This window comes from Poromitra crassiceps (assembly GCF_964638095.1).
Source record: "Poromitra crassiceps genome assembly, chromosome: 8".
Classification (NCBI taxonomy): Eukaryota; Metazoa; Chordata; class Actinopteri; order Beryciformes; family Melamphaidae; genus Poromitra; species Poromitra crassiceps.
The window spans coordinates 44,978,307-44,991,315 of record NC_139629.1 but is presented as its reverse complement, the minus strand read 5'-3'; the positions used below and the strand labels follow the sequence as shown (position 1 = coordinate 44,991,315).

At 44.3% G+C, this 13,009-nt stretch overlaps 1 protein-coding gene across 1 annotated transcript in view; it reads right to left on the bottom strand.

The window, feature by feature from the left end:
* Positions 1-13,009, bottom strand: part of ubr4 (ubiquitin protein ligase E3 component n-recognin 4) — a gene marked incomplete at its 5' end in the record, with an annotated part of 70,136 nt that overhangs the window by 28,890 nt on the left and 28,237 nt on the right. Inside the window, 19 exons of the mRNA XM_083641256.1 lie at positions 34-145; positions 340-461; positions 651-782; positions 1,214-1,388; positions 2,060-2,194; positions 2,288-2,351; positions 4,230-4,446; positions 5,283-5,499; positions 5,795-5,958; positions 6,114-6,315; positions 6,756-6,930; positions 7,084-7,241; positions 7,806-8,033; positions 8,233-8,385; positions 8,675-8,833; positions 9,361-9,543; positions 10,619-10,789; positions 10,979-11,209; positions 12,210-12,357. Coding sequence (XP_083497382.1) covers positions 34-145; positions 340-461; positions 651-782; positions 1,214-1,388; positions 2,060-2,194; positions 2,288-2,351; positions 4,230-4,446; positions 5,283-5,499; positions 5,795-5,958; positions 6,114-6,315; positions 6,756-6,930; positions 7,084-7,241; positions 7,806-8,033; positions 8,233-8,385; positions 8,675-8,833; positions 9,361-9,543; positions 10,619-10,789; positions 10,979-11,209; positions 12,210-12,357 — 3,146 coding nt within the window. The remainder of the gene's footprint in view (positions 1-33; positions 146-339; positions 462-650; positions 783-1,213; positions 1,389-2,059; positions 2,195-2,287; positions 2,352-4,229; positions 4,447-5,282; positions 5,500-5,794; positions 5,959-6,113; positions 6,316-6,755; positions 6,931-7,083; positions 7,242-7,805; positions 8,034-8,232; positions 8,386-8,674; positions 8,834-9,360; positions 9,544-10,618; positions 10,790-10,978; positions 11,210-12,209; positions 12,358-13,009) is intronic.

Genomic DNA, 13,009 nt, shown 5'->3' with positions numbered 1-13,009 from the left:
ATGGCCTCTGTATAAAGCCTGTGCAAGTCTTACCCATGGGTGTGTTGGAGCGTGGTGGAGACGGAAGGGTCACATGACGGCGTTTGTTTCTTGGTCGCAGCACTCTGATCAGTGCCTGCTTACAGGCAAAGCTCACAGACGTATCCTGGAACGGGTTCAAACGGAGCATGATTTATTACCCGACTACAGACAGACTACAGTTCCTCAGAAACAAAAATAGTGAAATAAGAATGTGCACATAAAAACAGCACATGAATGTTTACGTCATTATTCACTGTCAATGTCTCCCATTCTTCCAATTCCAAGTGAATTATGCTAGTGATCAACAGAAAGACTTACAGTGCACAGCAACATCTGCATGTATATTTTGGAGGCTACGTTGATGTAGTCCAGTTCACATGTGCAGTATCCATGGATGATGTCCACCAACGCATTTACTGTTGCTTCCACATGAGTTAAACCTTAAGAAACAACAACACAATTCACTCATTTGCAGTACTTGTTCAAATCAGGTGTATGGTACAGAAAACAAAAGATCACGTGTTTATATGATTATTTGATCAAGTTAGTACCTAGACATTTGTTATTATCAACCAATATGACAAGACAAGCTTTCAAGTTGTGTTATTATTATTAAGTGCTTTGCTTACCAGGCAGGCAAGCGGGAGCAAGGAAGGCGTTCTTTGGTTTGAGGGCATGGAGCTTCCAGAAGTTATTCACCAGCTGCATGATGAAATTGCAGCTCTCACCATCCACATGCTTTTGCCCATCCTCTGTCATTTCTGAGTAAAGACAAGATACATGATATAAAACATGTTGGTTTTTTCTTTTCTTTTGTTTGTGGTTATTTCTGGCATTATCTTTCTGTGGATATTTATGTACCTTGAGATAATTGCACATTAATGTCTTGTCTGACAAATGAAACATCTCTATACAAATAAAGTGTCCGTGGTCATATTCAAACAACAATTTCCCAGAAGAATATTTGCAGAGTTTAAGCATGCTTTACAAACAATAAGAGATGCGATGAACACCCATTATGGACATTTTCCATGTAACCGTTATTCGCCAATTTTGATCAACATGCATCACCAGCAGAGTGGCCACGTACCAGTGTCGTGGTGTGGTGGCTTGGTCTCACTTACCAGTGTCGTGGTGTGGTGGCTTGGTCTCACTTACCAGTGTCGTGGTGTGGTGGCTTGGTGTCACTTACCAGTGTCGTGGTGTGGTGGCTTGGTCTCCGTGAAGTGGACCAGATTGTTGGGTCTCATGATGGCAATGGATCGGGCGGTGATCACCAGCCTCTGGAAGACATCAGGGTCCAGCTCCCGCCCCTCACGGCTGCAGCCGTTCAGACACTGTACTGCGTTACTCAGCAGGGATTGGTCCTGAGGAAAGGAAGTGGGCGCGGGAAGGGGGGGCACATTAGTGCTTTTTGATTGGTGTCGACTTAATTTAAACAAGACAATATTTCAATTAAAGCGTTTACATGAGTTGCTTATAGAATATTCCATTCATATTCCCATTTACATGCTACAGAGCATAGACGGATTAATGACTGAAGGCGCACGCCCACATTGCATCCCTACATCCAAGTTTCCTCCTGAATTTAAGCTGAAACCCTTTCTCATGTTTCTACTATGTTAGGGACAAGATGTTTGGGCATCTATTTACCAGTGTCAGTCATCTCTTCTTCTGTAAACAAGCTGCACAACATTGGCTGGATGCTAGAGCATGCATCGTTAAGCAGTTTGACTATTGTACGTGTCACAAAATGCTGTGAAAACTCTGATAGGAGGTCATAATGCAATCAAGGTGTACTAGAAATGACCGCGCTTCACAATAATGTGACTAAGATCGGAATGCTCGACGTCTTAACTCAACTATTGCCTACTCCAATTATAACCTTATTCAGGTTAAGTTCATCAGAAAATGCTGTTTAATATGGGAATATTGCAGTCCATGTAAACCTAGTCAGGACAGGAGACAATAATAACCCAGGGCACAAGGAGGATGCTACCACGTTGGCCTAACTCTAAAGCACAGGATTTATTTTCACCTTGTGGTTGTGGTAGGCAGTGCGGCTGGTGTGCAGGCTGGCCAGAAGTCCCTTGGTCTGCTGCTGCACACCAGCAGGTGTCGGCATGGACAGGAGGAGAGTGGCCAACTCCAGCGCTGCAGCCTTGTTCTTCTCCTACACCGGACAGACACACACAGGAATCCTCGTTAACACGCATCATTCCATTTAAAGAGATGTAGAGTCAAATAAATCCTCGTCTCATTTTACCTTTTCACTGGAGGAGCCAACTGCAAAGCAGCTTTCCAAAGCTTCAAGGGAGCTGACCACCAACCTGGAAGTGATAGAGATGATCAACACTGCTTCTACTGCAGACTTTGCCTAACATAAACCAACCAAACAAGGAAAATAAGACCCAAATCTCAACCCGTTGCATTCTGTGCTTACTGCTAATCTACTGTAAATGCAAAATAAAAACATCAAAATGCAAGAATAAATAATGATTGTCAGGAAAAAAGATAAAATGTGTTGTTCTTTTTAGAAATGTAGAGATGACATGGCATGTTAACAAGTCTCAGGCATGGACACACAAACTGGCACAAACATGCACAAAACCATACAAACAAGCAGAGAAAGGGCAGTTACTAACCGGTCCAAGGTTGATAAGGACTCAGTTTCACAACTTTTTATTGTATTTTGGGGAGCAAAAGAAAAAGAACAAAACAAGTGTGAGGGTCACAGAAAGAAACACGTGGAAGTAAATGATTCAGTTGAACAGAAGAGAAAGAAGCATGCAAGAAAAGATGATATCAGGATAGCCATGCATTAATACACGCTACATCATCTAAAGACACCATCACAGAGCTCAACAGTGACGTGACGGTTCCGGGACTGTTCAGCGTTCCGGAGGAGTACTTCTCCGTTCGTATTCAGGGTTTTCCATAAGCGCCAGCTGCCAGCTAAATGGCCGGACATTAAATAATTCCCAGTCGGCTACTTTCTTACTTACTGTCACAATAACCAATATTGCAACACCGTGCTATTAGACAAGCAAACCGTGGTGGATGGCAAGCAACTGCCACAACCGTGCTGTGTGTTATTGTGTGTAATTGAGAGGTGTCACTTTGTGAGATGGCTTCTAGTTTCCCGGCCGGGCTGTGTTTGGACCTAGACTTAAACATGATAAAAAAGTGTTGAATCACATCACAGCGCAGCCCCCCGCCCTCCGCTGCGAGCAGAGACTGTAGTTATTGATATCCAAATTGGCATGTGACATGACATCAGGTATCCCCCCCCCCCCAAGGATGATATCTTACAGACTTGTGGCTTCTACAGGAAGATACAAGATATACCATCATTTCACTACTGGAAGACCCGCGGTAAGTCTACATTGGGTCGTTATGAGTTACGACATTATGGCTAATAATCTAAATCTCATTGCAGAATATGAACGGGGAAGTACTCTTCCAGAACCGGAACGTCACGTGACTGTTGAGCTCCGTTACCACTTCAGGCTCATCCTCACTGCTCCTGCTACACTCCTACACTGCTTAGTGACCCACCGAGGGGGCAGATGCACCGATGACAATTTCAACGTGATATACAGACACTGAGCAGTTAATTTTATATATCCGTTGATAATTATTATAATAATAACTGAATATAATTGGATAATAACCATTACAAAATGTGCTCAATTACTTTTACTGAGCATAAACTTAACACATTAATGTAACATCCCATGTCTAGGAAAGGCAGAAAATCAACCTAGTTCTGCACGTCTCTTGGTATCAGATTTCAAAATTTGAGAAAGTCTCACATACTACAGTATACAGTATTACACAAGTTTAGCCTGGGGTCTGTATACCATGTACAGTATATCAGTGAAGCCCTAATCAAATACCTAAATGTTCCATCAATCTATATTTCTATAGCCATTTTAAGCATGATGTGCTCACTCTGGTCATTTATTTATTCAAACCAGCAGCTAGCAGCTAATAGCTTCCTTCTATGCTAATTTCACTAAGATGTATTAGTGTAGATAAAAAGAACTCTAGCAGATGAGACACATAAACTGCATCATTGGAAAGTCAAAGAAATCCTCTGTCTGCCAATAGACCACATCAGAACATGAGTGTGGTTAACTGAACTAGTAGAGGCTGTGGACAGTACTAAAGGTGTGTGTTGACCCCAGGACCCCTGAGGCCCATACCTCTCCAGCACACTGCCGCTGGTGGTGGTCGGGGTGGCTATGTCTCCGTCCGTTGTGCCGTTGCCCTGGTTGAGGTTGGGGCTGCAGACGTTGTTGACAGAGGCAGAGGAGAAGTCCTCCGGTGGATCCTCAGGCCAGCCAAACTGTTCCTTGGTTTTGCCATAGATCTTGATGGAGTCGAGCATGGTGACACCGGCCGGGTCAACTGATGCACCAACTACAAAAACAAAAGGACAGGAAGATGAAATCAGGAGCTTTTCATGGGATCCAACTTTATGGAATGGTTCACCCCTAAATGTAAATTCTGTCTTCAACTCACTCCAATGTTAGTTGAAACTCTTAAGTTTGTACCACCAAACACACATTAGATAATGACCTAATTTTCAAGGGACACAGATAGGAGTTGCAAATCTCCATGGTGTGCTTTTACTCTAAATGTTTTCACCTAAAACCTGTAAACTGTATCAAGATGCTACACAAATCACTAATAATGACCATCAGAGGTAGGGATGCACCGATATGAAAATTTTGGCCGATGCCGATAACCGATATTAACATTGCTGTTATGGCCGATAACCGATATTTACCGATGTCGATATGATCTGTATAAAACCACATTTTTATGATCATCACATTTTGTACATACTGAAAAACACATGTTAACCATGAATTTGAAAAATCTATGCATTTCTTTATTTGCAAAGCCTTTGGAAAAGCCCATAAATCATAGATTTACCGTACTGCATTATTTCATATCAATGTGAAGAATTTGGCTGATAATGATAACCGATATTAACATTGCAACATCTAACCGATACCGATATGACCGATATGTTAAAAAATGACTAACATCGGCCGATACCGATATGATTGCCGATATATCGTGCATCCCTAATCAGAGGAAACAGTAATTTCAAATAGTCTTTTTTCCTCTGCTTTACAAGAATTCATGGAATTTGACAATGATCAAAATGAAAAAGAACATCTGCCAATCAAGATGGCCAGTGCAACAAGTGGCCAGATATCATCATCACTGCAGACTCTGGCTCTTACTAAAGATGGAGAGCTTCTTGTCAGCCTGCAGGGCCTCCTCTCTGGTGAAGGGCAAGTCAAACCAGCGGGCTCGCGTCAGGTTTATCTGCATGGTGCGCCCAAAAATCTCCAGGTAGGATGGCGCCCTCTCGATGGCCTGAGTGCCGACCTGCACCCGCATGCCTGTCATGACCATGGAGCTGTTGTTGTTGACCGCTTCCACTGTGAAGCCACCGGGCTAGGGGGAAACAGCCAGAGCATCAGCATAAGCATTAGCAGATGCCCAACCCTACAGCATCATAAAAAGTTGTTCAAAGAGTCTAGTCGAAAATGTTGGCATATTCATTTGTCTTTCTTTTTGTAGTTCTTATCAAACACATGCGACTTTCTGCTGTGAGATAAAACACACCTTCAAAAGCACAACACACACATTCAAGGATAATGATAATAAACTGGCAATACATTAGCTCACAAAGTAGAAAAATCATCTCTGGACATTTTCCTTACACAGAATCATGTTAAAATGTTTCTACCTTTGTGTTGGCGACATACATCCCAGTGGAGTTGAGTCGGTGTTTGATCTGCTGTCCGTTGTAGACCTGCAGCAAGTCGTTGCCCCCGAACTCCACCTCCGTCAGCTGCTGGTTGTGTTCAAAGAAGTCGACGGGGAACGTCACTTGACTGGAGGTCCGGGTGGCTAGAAGTATAGTACTCACATTTAACAACACACTGGAATTTTTAGCTGGCAATAATTTCTGCAAAGGCGATAATGATTTAGCATCCACTGGTCACTGCGGTTGGTGGTTAAAAACTATGTTTACATTCCCGTGCTGAGCACGCTCTCAAACTCACTGGTAGCGGCAGCCTTGCGCTTGCGGACCGGCTTCATGATGCTGATGCCGCAGCTGGGCTGCAGTGAAGGCTGGAGCCAGTAAGAGGTGTTGTCCACGTTGGCCATGTAAATGCGCAGGCTACCGTCCTCACAGAGCAGAATCATGGTAGTGCGCTGCTGCTCATTGCTGGCAGTGTGGCGGATAGCCACCATGTCTTGAATCTGAGGAAAACAGAATAGAGGAATGCTATCGCTGGAAAATGGTGTTGAAATCAGCCAAGTGTGTGTGGTGACTGGCGAGAAACCGACAGATGGATCCACAATTATTGCTGTAATTCAGTGCTTCGCAATTATCCTTTCATCACTGTGTTTTATTAATGTGCAAATAATTAGTGTAGCTAAATACCAAACTAAGTCAATCCCATTGAGATTAATCATCTCTTTTTCAAGGGAGATGTGGCCAAGATGACAGCAGCATAAGAAGTTACAGACAGGAAAGATAATAATAGGATAATAGTACGATATAAAACATAAAATATTTCAACTATGTAACGAGGAGTTCTTTTTTCAATGACTGTGCAGGCTATAGTCAATTTAAAAGCCATTATCATTTCCTATCCTGCCAGTGACTGTTCCATGTCAGTGCATTGATTGGCCGTTACCTTAGCCTTGGCAGGCAGAGTTTTGATCTCTTGGATGAGGAAGGTGTCTGGCTTGACCATAATGACCAGCGGTATGCCGGTCGTCTGCTGCACGCAGCACACCAGACCTGGGTGGTTCATCACCTCGGACCACTGGCACAGAGCAGGAGACACCTTGCTGCTGCCGCCGTTAGAGCTAAAGACAGCGAGAGGAAGACAGAAAGAGAAAGAGAGAGCAAGAAACAAAGACAGACAGTGAGACAGAGATAAACAAGACATTTCATTTCCCTGCCGTAGTGCAGTGGTGGTGAGGTGAAGGGAGAGTGGATAGTGTGGGAGACGTGATCACCTTTTGATGTTGATGGTGAAGAGCCGCTGCACGTCGGTGGTGCTGCGGCTGATGGTGGCAGCAAAGGACTTGCCCTGGCTGTAGCTGAAGAACAGCATCTGGAGCACATGGGAGTAATAGACCGACACGCCACCTCCGGCTACCTGACCGTTGCTATCCTGGAGTCACAAACAAGGAAATTTACCTCAATCGAATATGAACTGGAATTGAAACATGGGGTTTAAATACACAGAGAACGGTTGTTTTTACATTTATAAGTTATAGTACAAGTCCTCAAGTCAAGGGGGAAGAAATCACAACCGGGTGTTAAAGTAAGAGGTGCATGTTTGCAGGTCCCAGGTTCCACCCTTCTCCCTCAGCCCCCATCTCTCTGACACTGTGTGTGTGTGTGTGCACACGCGCGTTTTGAACAGCTCTCTCCATAGCGTGCCATAGTCTCGGCAATGAGGACATTAATTCATTCTCCATTAATTTCCAGACGTTTCTTAAACTGTGCGTGTGCGTGCGTGTTTTACTGGCTTTGAACTGCTATCAACCTCGAGACGAAATGCTCTCTTTCTACGGCTGTGTCTCCGTCTGTACAGACCAGGGAGCTGGGGGCGGGGCCTAGCCTAAATCTCCTCCCACACACATCTCGTGCTCTAACACAAAGTCACTTATAGAAGCAGCTGCACTGCTTAAAAACGGTTTCACAATAAGACATCTGTTTGCGTGCCACTTACCTTTAAGTCTTCGTGGTTGATCTCCAGTACGTTGGTGACATAGAAAGGGCCGTGCTGGGCGCTGCTGGACTCCTCCATGACCTGGGTGTACATGTAACCTGCTGAGGACATGATGACGATAATGTTCTTGCCCTCTTCATTGAAAAGGAATGTTGCGTCGCGGATCTTGGAACTTGGGAGGAGGAAGTAGTACATGGGACTGAGGGCATCCACTGACAAGTCATAAATCTGTTTGGCAGGAGAGACAATCAAGAAAAAGTGACACATTAAAGGTAAAGTATCAGAAGCATTGCCTCAGTCAAAAAGTAGTGACAAGTGCTTATATGTATAAAAGTCAAAGCTGATTTTTTTTTTTACAATTGTTAAGTAACGTGTGTTCAGACTGGGGGCAGCTGGACGTGAGAGATGCCCCCCTTTTAATACATACCTTGACGAAGTCGGCAGTGATGATGGCGAGCTCAGTCTGAGAGCCTGGCAGCCAGATAGCTTTGATGATGAAGTTGCCGGTAGCCAGTTGTGGATGCAACACCAGGTGGTCTGACACAGAGCCGGTGCTGCTGAAAGTTAGTACATGGCAGTCCTGGGAAAAGGAGGGAGACAACGAGACAGAGGAGACAGTCAAATCCAAATCCTTATTTCCACCGCTATGTATATATGAAGTAGTCCTGGTATGTCTAGGGATGTTTTCCATGTGTATGTGTGCAAAAATCTTCGTACTTGTCAATGTACTTGGATATTCTGAGATTCTTCAAGTGATTCTAATATAACACCAACAACTGATTCTGTAAATACACCTTCAAAATGAATACACTAAACTGGAGACAAACAATCATGTGGTGGCAGAAATTCTAAGAAGCAGGTTTCCTGACCTTGAGGCCGCACACAGCCAGGTAATCTTCATTGCAAGGGTTTCCGGTGAGACTGAGGACGGTGAAGGGGACGGGTGCAGAGGCCAGGCGAGTCAGAGTCAGCTTCCTTTTGCTTGAGTCAGCCTGCTTCAGGAGGGCGGATAACTGCAGAACAGTTATCTGTCGAGGGGGAGGGGAAAGGGGAAGGAAAGGTTAGAGATGCTCAAACAGTGGGACACTGTAGACTGGTGATGGAATTAGTATAAACTATAATCTTGTATAATAGGACTCCACTGGCACTTAGCCCTCTCATATTTTTATTAACCCTACCCCCCATTTCATTTCATGGTACACTCCGGTCTCCCTACTCGTTTTGTGCCCCTCCCTAACTTATCCCCTCACCTCCACTACTCTCCCTCTGAACTCCTCCTTTTCAATAAAGACTACCGGTTATTCCCCACTGCGTCTGCCCCCTCCTCCTTGCCAACCTGGACAACCTCAGACCTCTTCACTGCACCCCCATTACACCGCCCTCCTCAACACCCGATCACTACTCAATCAAGCCCAAGGATGTTTGTGTGTCCAAAAACCCTGAAAGAAATCTAAATCCATTGCAGATTTCAAATCTATCAAATTCCTCTCTCATGCCTCCTTTTAGAGCCGCATGGACAACTGGTGGATTCAGTTCCTTGGTTTGTGTGGCACACCTTGCCCTTCTCGTGGCTGACTGCAAGGTGCTGACGGCGGCCGTGGGGCGAGGACAGGACACACATGGCGACGCGGCGCAGGACATGGGCGCTGATGAGCTGGCGGATGGTCTGGCCCTGGTCGCCGCTGTAGTTCATCCGTACGTTCTCAAAGGCTCCTTCCTGGGAGCCGAGTGTGGGAACCTGAGGAACAGAATGACCGGTAATAAGGACAATTATCCTTTTAATGTAAACCATTTCTAAATACAGTCGCGAGGCTATTGCCGGCTTTTAGCCGTAGTATTTGTTGCCGTGGGCCATCAAATTAAAAGGTCGCCGGCTCAAGTAGGCGGTTGGAAATGTGCCAAATAATTAGATTCCTTATATAAAATAGCCTAATATTGTGCGACCTATAGCTTAAGTGATGTTGCATAGGCTACAACTTAAATATCGACATATTTTCGCCCCGCTGCTATGTTGAATGTTTGGTGAAAAAGGGAAAAGATATAGCAGGCGCTCTTTAACTGTAACACGCCATGCAAAAGCCGCACACTGCAGCATCCCGCGGCTGACAGTGCTTTGGCTTGACACAAGAGGCTGAAATGTCAAAGCAGACATCCCTCGGCCAGTTCTTTTTATGTAACGATGGTCCAGAACAAGATCCAAACAGCCATGAGAAGCCGCCTGAGCGAGGAAAAGTTGAGTTTATGAGATGCAGCGGAGCGCTTATCAGTGAAGAAACTGCTGCAGGCGTATTGCGAGAAAAGCAGCGATAGAGAGGTCCTCTGACAGGTTGTAAAGCTTATTATTATGTCCGTTAATTTAGCCTACTAATGTCAATGTCGTTTCAGTATAAATAGCCTACTATAACCTCCGTTGATTTGCCATTTAACGAGGAGTATATTTAACAAGCAGCAGCTTTCAATTTTTCCAAAAAAATATATATTATATATATATAATTATACAATTTTATGTATTTAAGAAATGATTACCGGTACATCTATCTTTTTTCAATACATTTTGACTGGGCCGGTAAATATTCTATATTGCCGGAATTCTGGAATGTTGCTGGCTCCATTGGCTGTTTAGAAAAAAGCTTAACGGAATCCCTGGCATTTCTAATAGGGTTTAAATAGCTGAAATGATAATTCCAAGAATTTTGTTAGATATATACTTACATATACTCATGTATTTTTCTATCAAAGCAACGGGTCAATATTTACTTCTGGATTACTGAGAAGATGAATGGATAAAATCCCAACCATACTGGTTATCATACCATTAACTGGTCAGTCATCTCCACATTTTTGTCCTGAGTATGGAGTTCATTGAGGGCTTGCTGGGCTCGGCTGCTGCTTCCCACAGCTGACGCCTGCTGGAAGTTGGTCTGGATGGCATCCATGAGAAAAATGAGCATCTCCAGGATGACTGCTGCAGTGGACGACCCCAGCTGGTACAGAGAAAGACATCAAAAGCCACAAGTCACACATGGTAGACATTTTGCAGACGCTTCAGGTCCTACTCGGGTAAATCTACTTTGAGGGCTGAGAAGCGAAAGGCAGATGTGGAGAGAAGAGACACTGACTCAGGAGTAAACCTGCATTAGACTCTACTTCCTAACAACACTTTCTCTCACCACTTGTGCCAGCAACTCTTCCTGGCAGCCCTCGATGCTCTTGCAAACGCTGCTCTTCTTCGGTCTGTCCTCGTCGCCCGGTTTGCCATCACAGATGGTGACCTTGCCCTTGTCAGAGGGTGAGGCGTTCTGGTGGCGGATAGCGCTCTCAGGCATACGCAGCTCACTCTGGAAGGCAGAAGACTCTTTCAGGGTGGAGCCCATGCCGCTGCTGGGGCTGCGCTTGACCAAAGCCTGGGGACGACAGAACACACAAGAGGGCAGTGAGAACAGAAACACTGCAGATATGCACACATATACACACATCATACCAGTTTCCGGTAGGATGTACAAGCTTTTCACAAGTGGTCACCCTCTCAGCCCCTTTTGCTTTCGCTTCTTTACAACAGACCACGAGTCTGTGTTTATTTTTGATAAATCCAAGTTGTGGAGCATGCAGTTAGTCAAATAAATGGTGAGGGGGATTTTGTTGGATGAAGGCTACTGAAAATCATGGATTGATCCGAATTTAGGGGCGGTACTAGAACAATTACTAATGGATCACCACTGGAATTTACTAGATGCCAGTATCGCATACATCCACTGTGTAATCATGGGGTAAAATATCACAGCTCAACTCACATATTTTTGATGCAAAATGATCCATTTCTGAATTATGGTCATGACCAAATTAAAAGAAGTGATCTTAAAATTACCGTTTGTTTGACATCCCTAAGCAGAGGAGAAAAGGCTGAGAGCAGTGCCAGAGACACACATTCACTAGTTATGTTATCTAAAATGCTGTATCACACACACACACACACACACACACACACACACACACACACAGACACAGCACACATACTGAAAACACTCAAGACACTATGGTAAGTCTCAGAAACACAAAGACAGGATGCAGATTTTGGCCTATCATACTTGTAGTACATTTAAGATTAGCTTAAGTTGAAAGGTTAAGTGCAGTGAATGTTGGTTTGTTTAGCATCACATGCACAGATTGACAAATCTTTTAACTTTTATGTAAGAGTAACTGGGAAAGCTGGCCATTTCAGTACTCAAAATATTCACAACAGACACAGGCAACATGAATTCTCTCGTTTGTGGCCATATGCGTGTTGGACTAGCTAGAACCCTGACCAAATGAAATGATTGGATGGAAGTCAATGGGGAATGATTTGCAAGCCAAAGTTACCGCTGTTGTTCTCTTCCCATGATGACCTGAGGTATTCGGTCTCACCTGGCAGCTGCCATCCTCCTTGGCACCGCAGTCACAGAAGAAAGAGCCGTATTTGGCATAGGAGATCTCATGGTCTTTGTGACAGACCTTGGCGCACACTGTGCACACACCTACCCCATCCACCATCTTACAGGTGTGACAGTGGTACCTGTGAAAACGAAAAGGACCAAGGCAAGACTGAGCTAGCACGTCGAGTGTTAGCAACACACCACCTGCTTAGCTCTAAACAGTTAGGAGACGGCTATATCAACCGAGGAAACATGTTCTTACACGAACAGTTAAATCAATCAAATCTATTTTTTTCCCATGCTTCCCATGTATGTTGAAAACAGAGGTGACAAAAACATGATCACATTGTAGAGCTATGCAAGCAAATTATTTCTCAAGAACGGAGTTATAACGTTTTGCTAGTAAAACCTTTAAGATGTCATTAAGTTGCCTTTAGAATCTAAAGGTAAGGAAGACATCTAAAGTTTAGATGTCTTCAGGTGGTGGGAAATAAAATGCAAGTCGTTTAAAGATGAAGTATGGACAGAAGAAAATACAATAAATGCTGGCGCAATAGTGCTGTATATATGGCCCTAGGTAAGAACTCGCTGTCTCTTAGCCATGGTCAAATAAAATACACATAAGCACAATCGCCAGGGGCCAGTTGCACCAAGTGGTCTTACGACTGGTCTTAAGCTAAGTTGGTCGTAACTTTACGACCCAACAGCTACGCCGGTTGCACCGACGTAGGTAAGGCTTTTTCTCACTAAGACCGGTCGTAAATATTACGCCTGGTCAGGAGGAGGCGTAAG